This window comes from Saccostrea cucullata, unplaced genomic scaffold, assembly GCF_032062105.1.
Source record: "Saccostrea cucullata isolate Sc308-1 unplaced genomic scaffold, CSIRO_AGI_Scuc_v1 ctg450, whole genome shotgun sequence".
Taxonomy (NCBI): Eukaryota; Metazoa; Mollusca; class Bivalvia; order Ostreida; family Ostreidae; genus Saccostrea; species Saccostrea cuccullata.
Window position 1 is genome coordinate 45,058 of NW_026924387.1, and position 12,443 is coordinate 57,500.

Sequence of the window (12,443 nt, forward strand, 5' to 3'; positions counted from 1 at the left end):
TGAAACTCATGTGGAATCATCCTCAGGTAGTGTAGATTCAAGTTTGTTCAAATCATGACCCCGGGGCTAGGGTGGGGCCAAAATCGCCAACCCAAGTTTTACATAGGGATATAGGGAAACCTTTAAAAAAAAGGAGTTTTCCACTTAAGTATAGCAGCGTGGTCCCTTTTTTGCCCTTATTTTACAGAATATACATGAGGATACGGTATTATTTTTAGTTTCATAGAATATAATTCCGCACTATGAAAACTTGCATGAAAAGTGTCATCCAGAGTCTAGATGCAAAAAGGATGAAAATTATGAGCCTTCCCGAGTCGTGTTAACAAGTAAAATCGCCAAAAAACTTTTAGAAAATGCACAGAAAGGATCTGTTATCTATAAATATCCCGAGGATTATGTTTTAGGTAAAGATACTTTCTATGTAGAAAGTTTTAATAATGTCATGAACATATACTGAGCAAAATAAGTTTAGCAATTGCTTTTCCGTATGTATGGTTTTAAAATATTTTTTCTTAATTGTTTTATTATTCTTCTTCTTAAAAACAATAGAGATAAAGATAACAAAAGACAGGGTTCTTTTTTTTATTTGACACGCAGAAACCGCTTCATCCAACGTTGTGACAATTCAATAAAACAAAAGGTTACGCTCGAACGCACATGGTCCGGGAACAATTTTTTATTAGAAAAACATTCTGAACATGGTTGTAAAAGAAAACCGGTGAAAAACTGCAAAAACGTCTAATGGCAAAAACACCAGGACTTTCCGAAAATGAACGTTAAAGGACCAGGGATGCTAACAATTGGTTGCTCAAAAAAAGATGTCGCTGAACACTTTTTCTTGCAAAATGTCCACCAGATGTCGACTATCGAACTGATTCCGAACGACTGAACACGTAATCAATCGCCAGCGCTTAGAACGTCCACGAAAAACGACGGTTAGCAATGATCGTTTAACTGTAACAACGTCGAGACGTTACAGTTTTATGGCTGTTCCTTAAGTTGCAGAAGAGCTATGTCGTTTTACTGGAGTGTGGTTATGCGGACAATTTGTAGGAAACAGGCTATGTTCAGTCATTTTTCGAGCTCAAAGACCTCTCAAAGCAATATCACTTACTCAACGTCATCAACAATCACGCATCGCAGGGGCAAACACAAATCGTCTTGGATTCAACAAAAATATTGCCTTTTCTTTGTTATACGAAGAAAATTTAACATTTCAAATGCATTATAAATTATTGGTCTACTTTTTTCTACTTGATATATTAAATACCTTTAATTGCTAAACTTATTTTGCTCAGAATATTTCAAGACAAGAGAATAGTGTTCGGAGAAAACCAGTATAAACTCAGATCAAACTTAGCTGTGTGCCACTGGAATGAAAACGTTGACAGGGAGCACACCTCTGTGTATCATTCCAGGAATCCGAATGCCCCACGAAGCCAAAAAGGGAAGAAAGTGTACAAAAAACTAACATTTAAATACAGGGATAATATCTGGTGTAAATATGTAGAAAGCTTTTATTGAAATGAACTGTTAAAATATTGAGTCCAGATTATTTTGTACATATGAAATATTAATATTATAAATGTAATTGAAATAATTAATATATTTTTATTTTAATCAGAATTGTATATAATCAATAATATAGTTCATCAATAAATCAGCAGTGTGTCTTGTAAATCCTGCTTTGTATGTTTATACTCTGTAAAGATTATCACAGTGGGCGACTTGTTTAGCCAAGTAACACATGTGCTGTCTTCTGTTATCAGCATGCTGGAGTTTATTTTTAACTTGGCTGCAGCAGTAAGCGCCGCCCTACACCAAATTTGCTTAATTGCACTACCACCGGATTTTCAAGTAGGTCAAGCTCGGCCTTTATTAATGTCAAGATATTTTACCCACTACAATAATTTTCTTTTATATGATTGTTTGAAAAGCACAAGCGATTGCATAATAATTAACGGTAAATACACAGACATACACTCCAATTCAGGGGGGAGGCTTAGAAAAGATAACAAGAAACGTGAATTTGATAATGCAAAAGAAAAAGATTGAGGAAATCCTTCTCCGAACTTGAAAACGATTAATGTAGAAATTAAAAAAATACTCATTTTTTATTTGAAAAATTAAACATTAACATTAATGTGTATTTATTCATATTGTAACAGCGTAAATTTTAAGGCGTATGAAAGTTTTTTTTTTCCGGAAGGGGGGGGTGAAGAACTTAGAGAAAGAAGATTTATCCCTGAAAAGAATGGGTCACCCCTCCCCCAGATACTACATGCCTGACATGTATATATATTTCTTAACTTCGCTGTAAATTCTGCAATGAATATTCCGACTTACTAAATCGATATAAATACATTCGGAGTTTTTCTGAGTTTATATAAAATTTTATATGCAAGCAGCTAGCACCAAAAACGTGACAAGAGTATGAAGTTGCTATGGATATTGAAGTGGTCAGTATGTGAGTGCATTTGTTAATTTAGACTGATTAAATGTGAAGAAATTATTAGTCTTTGGTATTTTCTGCTTTTCTTTTTCGCAAGAAATTGATTTAAAGTGTATTTATATACATCTATGCGTGTGCTTTTCGCAATGAACGTGAATATTGCGATTACGTGCATGAGAATCAAAAAATGTCCCGGAAAATCGTCAAAGTTTAACATAAGTGATATTCATCGAAGTCTATAGAGAGCCTTTTTTATTTAAAAAAAATGAAAGCTGGTGTCTGCACTTTTCAAATACGAGCTACATGTGCCGCTTCCTACAGAAAACACGCTTTCTGTAGGTATTCACCTGTGGCGGAATGGAATCACGTGACATATTATCTATTCTTAGCAGGTCAACAAGAGGTTAATCCTATGTAAATGTACTCACCGAACAGATTCAAAATCATGATACTTTTAAGTAGAAGACATAGAGCGCAATGTTGTTCAACAAAGATATTTTCACACAATCTGTATAAATATGATATACACATTATATTTTGATGTCGACTTTGAACAAAGCTGCGCTCGATGTTTACAAAAGCCGTGAAGTGGGTACCTGTCACAAATTTCTTTTGATATTCATGAAAATCAAAGGACCCCACCTTCAAAACACAGCTTCGCGTGTTTCTTTTTTGCAATTATTTGAAATTTTTAAATGTTGGAACATATACTACAGACATAAGAGAACAATGTAATTTACTCTTTAAGCTTTTTAATGAAAGTTTAAAATTTGACAAGTTACCGGGGACCACAGATAATAGCTTATTGAGACTTCTTCTTTGTTTCAAGTACTTCAAAGCTATGATTAGTGATATTTATATGGAATCATCCTCAGGTAGTGTAGATTCTAGTTTGTTCAAATGATGAATGCCTGGGGGGGGGGGGGGTTAAATTCAAGCCTGATGTGCTCAGGTGAGCGCTGTGGCCCCTGGGCCTCTTGTTTTTAAGTTAGAGTCACCATTTTCAGTTCTGGCCATGGTCTGTCACCATTGACCTCAAAATCAATAGGGATCGTCTTTAAATATAAAATTTTATTCCATATGATCAAGGAGAATTACTGAAGTTATGATCTGCAATCCATTTTAGGCATACGGATTTTATGATTTTTATCATAGGCGCTTGGTTTCAGGATGGTGTATTTTGAGTATTATGTGTTTTCCTGAGTGTGTCTGAATACCTCATCAATATAAAAATAAAAATTCGCTGAAATTAGCACGTTTTAAAAATATTTTCTGTGTATACTCTTTTTTATTTATATTCAGTAAAATGTAACATTTTTAAAACGTGCTAATTTCAGCGAATTTTTATTTTTAAATTGATTAGGGTATACAGGCACACCTAGAAAAACACATACTACACAAAATACACCATCCTGAAACCAAGCGCCTATGGATTTTATTTGTTACTGGGTATGTTGATTAATGTTGTAAAGAAAATTTCGTTATTCCTTCCAACAATTTACCAATAGTTATCCATAAACTTTAGCTACACATTATAAATTAGAACAAAGCGATAATATATCGTATTCCATGGTCTGTTTTTCCACTTCAAACTTAAATTGTAGTCAAATTATAAGTTGTAGAATCAAATTAAAATAGAGAAAACAAAATTCTTCTTCACGCGTTTTATATATAGAACTGACGTTTCTTTGGAGTACTTTTTCGGCAATTAATATATGGGTTGTGGTGTTCGATATTTATACGAGTGTCTTTCATAATCATCTACATGTATGGAAGTGTCTCTTAACACTTCTTTAGGACCAATATCGTGCGCTCATTGCGAAATTGCACTAGAAACATTTTTATGCTCAAGACTTACCGGTAGTACATTTACCTAATTATATGACAAAACATGTTTCAAACTGATCCCGGCAATTGAAATTACGTTTTTAAAAGTTCAAAAATCATTACCGATAACCTTGAATATCTACAAAAGCACCAAGAGCTTTAGAGTCAAGATGGAGAATGAATTGTTCAAAAATTGTGTCTAAAATACAGCAAGGGATTTTGTTTTTCTGTTCAAAAGACCTCGTCTACCAAGAAAACGTGCTTAGATACTAATCAGTTGAAACATCTTAGCAAAAATATTTCGCAATTCTGCCCCACCCAGTTTAACTGCATCCTTCAAGTTATTATATAATCTTGTTGCCAAAACTTCTTAGACGAACGGAATAAAATCTTGTTAGCCGACATTTTTTTTCCTTTTCAAAATTAATGCTTTACTATTTAATGTCATTTTTATCTTCACATAAACCCAAATAAATTGATTTCCAATAAAGACTTCTTTTAAGATTAGAATTATGGGTTAACATCTGGTCAGAAATAGAAGCTCATTTCCCCTCTTCCTCCGATCAACACTCCTTAATCCCTATCTATAAATTCAGGCTTTGTGGCTCAACGTTTTCATCGTTTTGTATCATTATTTTTAATGTAACTTAGTGCTTTTGTAGATATTCATGATCATCATAAACTTCAGTCACCGTTTCTTATCATATTTGGGTCCTTAAATGTAACCTTTTTTCGTGTTTCACAATATTCAGACAAATCAAGATGAAGTATATACACGTTTTTTAAATCATAATTCTTGGTAATTTTGAGAAATAAATGAATAATTTTCATTTCAATTCTTTTTGAAGCATTTTACAAGGAAAAGAAAATCCGAAGTAAAATTGGATAAAAGGGGATCTACAATTTCTCTCTTACCCATGATGCATCATTTGATGTAATACAGTGGCAAATTATGTGCTCTATTAATATTTAAATGTCAGCGTAATTTTTCTAACATTACATTTGATTAACATTATTTCTTCCAACTCTGTGCCATACTAGATCCTGCATTGTCTGAATACTGGTTGTTAAGATGACCTAAAATAAAGTCCTATTGTTTTCAGTTAGCTATTTGCATGAACACATCCATCACCAAAAATTCTCAAAATGCATCATGATACCATGCAGTATGTCATGCCCTTGTCCAACTCTTTACACTTTCCCCATGCATAGGATAAGGAAAATGTATTGTTAGCTCTCTTTCAATGCCTTGTTCAATTTTCTCCAAAAAATTGAAAAAAATGTAAGTTACTTTAAAGGCAATTATGCTTTTATCCAAAGAAAACATTGCCATCAATTTAAAATTCTAAAATTTATATGAACACAGACTCTGGAATGAAAATATTTTAAACTTTCTATGAATCAATGCAGCCCCTAATTTAGTAGGGGCTGCTTTAGTATTGTACACAGGGGAACTGCTTTGGAAATAAGAGCAGATGATGAAGCGATATGAAAGAGAGCCCACACATCAAAGAGCAGCAATAAATACTGGACAGCAATGACAAAGGATGGATCAGGAGAAACTCTATTATTATGCATGCTTCAATATTTATAGGAAGTACAATGGACTATAAATAGTATTGTTACTACTGAATGATAATGTCAGAAATCCATGCAATAGCATTAAAGACTGCAGTGAAATACTAGAAACACTTACAAACAGTTTATTGCCTCAAAGACAGAAAAAAAAACAAACTCATTCTCACACCTAGGTTAATCTGGACACATAAACTGTTTCAAAGTGCAAAGAGGTTATTTTACATATAAGACAAAAATGGACTGTGCACAAAAAGAAGCAATTATTTCTAAATCATTAATACAAATACAACACTGTGTAGATACAGAATATGTTAAGCAAGTAGTGGAAAATCGTCATCCCAGAAAAATCCATTTGTGGCTTCAGGTCATCACCCAGATGGTCATCTGCATCCACTGTCCATTCCTTTGGACAGTTTTAGACAAACACGATTATATATATATAATGGAGAAAGTTCTCTACTAAGTCATTAGCATTATTCACCTCCTAATTCCAAATATACATGAAACATAATGAACAATCTAAATGCTACAGAGAAAAAAAAATCTTGATAAATACAAGAAAAGGGGGGATCACATTAGCAATGAAGAGTGTTTCTTTATGTATAGATTACATGTGCAATATCCAAGTGCAAATAATATATATATATATAATAAATATGAACAGTCCTGTCTGTATCCATGCCGACATTGTTTTCAGATTCCGTCTGTCCTTAGGAAGTCAACACACGGTTGTCTATAGGCAAGAGATGTTAAAAAATACAATGCATGCCAGAAATGGGAATCAAACGAGGGAGATAAGCACACATACACATTCTGTCAATAAATACATGCTTAGATTATTCATCATAAATAATCATCATGCTCAAATTTGAAGAGTTTTTTTTCCCATCATGCCCCAGACATGCCATGGGGAAGCACTAGCATTGAGGTCATAAGTATGACCTGTAAACAGCATAAGATACATATCAAGCTATCATTCTACAAATATTAGAAGATTAATAATCAATCCAACATAATGTACAAGATACACAAGTGACAATGATTAAATAGGAAATAAATACAATCAGTAACTTTTCCAACTAGCCTACAGGGGAGAAAGTTAAAACATAGCACCTCAAGATGCATACATTCCAAGACAAAAAAAGGCTGTTTATTTTATTATTATTCATAAAGATTTATTGCACCTTGGGTTGCTGTATTTTAAAAAATGATCAACAGTCCACATAATAACAATGTTTTTTTTCCCCACAGTTTTGACAAAATGTTGATTTTCATGTGTTTTGATTATCAATTTCGTACATGACAGTGTAAATCTTTCTTCATGTACAAAAGAATGCGTAGAATCAAGAAATTACTACAACATATGTAAACAAATTTGTAACAAAATAAGTTATTTTTTAACAGAAGAAAAAAAAATCTTGACTTCATTATGCCCAGGCTGAGAAACAAAGAAACCGTATCTCAGAAAATGATGCATGACATCAAATGATTTCATAAAACAAGAGGCATCTGAGATTCAATTTTCAATGGGAGGTATTCTGACAGATCAGTTCAAATTCATTTCAAAATTTTACAAGCTGATTGGGATTGATTGAAATCAAAATTCTTATGTGGAAAAACAACTTCAACTAATTTTGAGTCAAAACATACAATAAATATCATATTTGGCATAATTCAAATCTGAGAAAAACAAAATGATTACAGATCTGCTTCTACTTGAGAAATAGACAAAAGATAGGGGAGATGGGCCCAAAAAAGTAAAAAAAAGAACTAAACATTGCAGAATTCAATATATCGCTCTCACAAAGAGATTCTTACGACAATAAAAAATTTTGTTTTTAAAAAATCAAACTTTTTCTACCTGCAACAGACATAAGGGCAAGATCATTTTGGCAAGTATTTCTGTAACATTGCAATAAACAATCTGAACAGTATATTATGAAAAAGTAACACATGAATAAATGTTAAGAGACTAGCTTGCAGTGGTAAATCACATCCATTACTTGACTACATTCATCCGTGGATCATTGTGATCCTAAGTCACACATACACACTTCTACGCTTCATTCAGGCTTCCTTAGCACCAATCAACCATGCTCTATGAAGAAGCATACTGGAAGTACATTAAATAGTGTAAACTGAATTTGAAAAATGAAAAAACAATGAGTCACATCATCTCCTTTTTGTTGAACAGCTACCACTCCCAAATACAACAGAAAAAAAAATTTCCCTCCTGTTCACAAAAAAATATCCCTCCTCTTTACAAAACATCAGACCCTCATATCAAATGCTATGCTTCATGTGTTGAAAAAATGTCAACAGTATGCACTGTCCAATATCATCATAATATATTAATAAAAGATAAAGATACATAACATTGCACGAACAATTAGTAAAAGAAGCACCTTGCTGCACCAATGGGAAACAGCGAATCTTGTGGCGTCACAGACCTTCAAATATTTACAAATATATTCTGCCTTTAGTGCCTGTTAAATTTTCAAATAAAATCCAAAATTTCCAAAGAGAGAGACCCAAATATTTTGAAATTTTACAATTTCTAAGATTTCAGTTTTTTTTTTCAACTAAAATAATTGTTAAGATCTGATGTAGAAAAAAAAATAATAATTGAATGCTGCTAATATTTTCAAACAAAAAAATACAGAGAGGGTTAATGTTGACTTAAAAAATTATTACTTAAAACTCTATTTTCAATAATATACAATTAATACTGAAAAATTGAATCACAGTGCTGTGACAGGCAGTTCCATTTTCTTACAGTGACACAACGACTTGACATCCATGTGTATATATAACCTTTTGCCGTGAGGTAAAAAGTGAATTCTGACTAGATGTTTGTTCAATATAAAGCTGACCAGATTGAGTATTTTAACAGACTACCTTTCCTAAGATTCTGTGGCATGGCATTAATGAACATATTCTATGAGAGAAATAAAAAAAACTTCCAAACAATTCATGTTATTGAATAAAAATAAAGTTATAATAAAAAACATAATATTCCTTTCATTTTGATTATTGGACCAAAGAAAAAATAATCGTAATGTGCAGGAATGACTTGAAATAAATAGATGATTAAATGAGATTTATGAAATTTTGAAAATTTTTGCATCTTGCCATTGCTTGGAAGCTTTTAAATGAAACAAGCTGGAATATTGACGTTATGGCAGTATTGTGACAGGACCAGTGCTAGAAATCCGTTATCACATCAGAAGAGCACCAATTGCAGCACTGATGACAGAATTGCACAATCCTCTCTCTCCCATCTCTTTTTCCTGTAATCCATTTTCATTGGATGAGAATGTGTCCAGCACAGCCAGAGAATCTAGGAAGGTGAAGAATAATTGGTCACATGATATTCATATAGCGCCCTGTCACTTGCTGACTGAGTCAATGTATTTTTATCTCAATATGGTGTAAACCGCTGGTAAGCACCTCTGTACAATGTGGCCTACAAAAATAAAATGACAGTGTCAAACTCATTTATATGATGTCAAAAAATATAATGGGCATAATAACACTATATATAATAATCACATCAATGGTGCATGCAAACACAGAGCGTGTTGTCACTAATTGAGTTTGTCTCCCTTTGGGAATAAGTTGCAGAATCTTTGCTAATGGTAAAATCTTGCAATATCTTCTCTTTGATGACTAATTATTGCAAATGTTTGAGCACACCATAAAATGTTATCTCTCATCAACCAGATCCAAAGACATTAACACACTGAAGATGACATGTGCCTCTGCAACAGCACACTAAAATAGAGAAATACTACCGGTAAAACAAATACTGACCCCATATCCTGCCACAGGTCCAATACTGTGACCAATTAATGGGTCAGTAGCTGCTGTCGTGTACTCTCGTCCCGCTAGCCTGAAGAGTTAATTATATCAGTAATTTATTCTTAAGAATCAAAACTTTTAAATTTTATGCATCTCATAAAATGAAACCATATACCCCGGTATATAAAAATTTCAGTCTTAATGTTCTTATTCTGTCATAGCTATACAGAAAATTATTTATTCACATAATGAAACAAAATAAAATTTCCTTAAATTAAAAACATATTAAAATTAAGAAATAAATCATTTTTAGAACTCGGTAGAAATGTTTTGGCAACACTTACTGTAACTGTCCTGCGGCAGCTGCTGCCACATAAGTACCTGGGGATGCCACAGCGGCGGGGATTGCGTAACGTGCACCAGGAGCGTAGGCCGCACCTGGATAGGGCTGACTTGTCACCAACTGCAGAAAGTACCAATATACAGTTACAAAACATTTACAGGCAAAAAGATGTTTTTTTTTCTCAACTTCTGAGTAATGCATCTTTATCATGAATCTGGATTAACCAAGCTTCAATTTTATACATTATAGCAAGGAAGATGGGCAGATAAATCATTATTTGTAAACAAATCACTTTACAAAAAGTTGCAAATACAGGTTATTACTATGATGAAAATGAAAAATGAAACTGATCAAGATTTACACAGATAATGAAAAATATGGAAGATCAAGTATCAATAAAGCCAAAGTCAGAAGCAATCACAGAGAGGAACGGACATGGGAGTGCTCCAGTATTGATCTGGTAAGACGCCAGACATAATCTGCAAACAACATGCAGTCATGATTTGTGATCAAGCAGAGACCATAGATCATAACTCTTCTCAGGTTCTGTCAGATAACGGCAGAGCAGAAACAATTTCATAAACCAGTAGGTCAAGACTCTGTTATCAGAGAGAGGGAGTAGGGAAGATGATTTCAAGATGCACTGTGTTCTTGTCAGATTACAATCTCCCGTTTCTTGGATGCTCAACTCTCAGAGGCTTCTGTGATAATAAACAAATGTTAATGGTTGCCATAGTTACCTGGTATCTATCAGCTGCAGCGTATGTGGCAAGAAAAGGATCCTGATACACTCCACTGTTAAAAAAGTCAAGGAAATTAATTTCAATTTAAAAATCATTCTGCCATCAAAATCTTAATGTCTTTTTTCTTTTAAAAAGAAACAATACAAGTGGAAATTGTGATTCAGAAGGCATAATAAAAATGTCATGCTGCTCAATTCACAATACAAATGTACCACAAGTTTACTTTTTCTGATAAGTATCACTAATGCCATTAAAATAAAACAAGACAGGTCTTGAAAAACATCCCAATTTTCAGACCCTTAAGATATGGTTACAGAAATGGTAAAATTTCTAAAGATATTACACGCACTAAATAAAAAGTCAATCCCTGACATGCACAAGATAGGTATAACAACAAATACTGAGCAATTCTTAAACACATGAATGAAAACAGAAAGACAGAATATATATACATACGCTAATGGCAACGCAGTTGCTGCGGTTGCCAGTGGTGTTGTATGTCGGAAAGCTGCGGTGGCTGCTAGAGCCGCGGCGTTATAAGCACCGCGAGCGGCCACTGCCGCGGCCCTGCCCCGTGTAAGTGCCACACCTCTTAGAGCTGCCGCTGAAAAAACGCATTCAAGGTCGTATAGGGATTACATCCATTAAATGTGAAACAAATCATACATGCAAACATACATGTGCAAAAAATAATATGTGTTGGAAAGAGAAAATATGTTATACTTCTTTTTTTTGTTGCTGAATGCAGAGTGATGTAAAAACACCTAGGCAAGAAACCATCTAAATAGTAAGACCAGGCAAGTCCACATCAGTACAAACATAATCAAAAATGCTGCCACTTGCAACATATTGTTGACATTCATAGATGCCACAGAGAGAAGAACTGAATTGATTGACTACTGACATCACTTGGTTATGTAGATACAGCAGGAAAAATAAAATTTGCAACTCCGACTACACAAGGTATTTTGAGAAACAAAAAAATGTCACTCAAAGAAAACAAATTTACTGTTTCTGAAAGCAAACATTGATGAATCATTTTACAAAAAACATCTTTTTTGTCTTTTTTTTTTAATTGGACACCACTAATGTGAAAGGGTAGAGGGAATTTCTATGCAACAAAATCGTTTTTTATTAGTATATTATGGCATTTCATACTTCATTTTTGGTTGACCATGATGCTCAAAAATAGATTCTCTTTGTGTTATGCCAAATATTCTGCAATTTCAAATGCTCTCTACAGCAGTGTTTAGTCATAACAGAACTATGCACCCTCACATCATAATGGGCTAGAGGCAAAAGGTCAAACTTTTTTTTCTTAATTTCATATTGTCCAATATGCTTCTCAAATATTCCAGTATACAAAATTACAGCCATTATGAACTCTGATATCAAATACATTATTTACCATGCCCAGACATATTACATGGGAAATAGCCTATTTGAAGATAAGAGAAATTGGATTCCTGATTTTGTATAGAGGATAATGATGTGCCGTCCTACTGAGGCTGTAATCTGTTGGAGAAATGCTAGCTGATCCTAATCACAGATTACAGCTCAGTGTGGAGGCATTTGTCATCTACGTCAAGCCAGCATGCATCATCACACATGTTCAGTATGTGGTTCTGGATAGCTTAACTGCTATCAACAATTTTTTGTTAGAGAAGTTTCGAATTTTTAGCACCATAAAATAATCTTG

At 33.5% G+C, this 12,443-nt stretch overlaps 1 protein-coding gene across 13 annotated transcripts in view; it reads right to left on the minus strand.

Annotated features, from left to right (window-relative positions):
- Positions 1–7,006: 7,006 nt before the first annotated feature.
- LOC134266326 (RNA binding protein fox-1 homolog 2-like) overlaps positions 7,007–12,443 on the minus strand; it is a 27,126-nt gene continuing 21,689 nt past the window's right edge. For all 13 annotated transcript variants that reach the window (XM_062748565.1, XM_062748566.1, XM_062748564.1 and 10 more), the window contains 5 exons: positions 11,201–11,348; positions 10,742–10,796; positions 10,003–10,121; positions 9,671–9,749; positions 7,007–9,323 (listed from right to left, as the gene is read on the minus strand). In XM_062748565.1, coding sequence (XP_062604549.1) covers positions 9,279–9,323; positions 9,671–9,749; positions 10,003–10,121; positions 10,742–10,796; positions 11,201–11,348 — 446 coding nt within the window. In that variant the 3' untranslated portion in view covers positions 7,007–9,278. The remainder of the gene's footprint in view (positions 9,324–9,670; positions 9,750–10,002; positions 10,122–10,741; positions 10,797–11,200; positions 11,349–12,443) is intronic.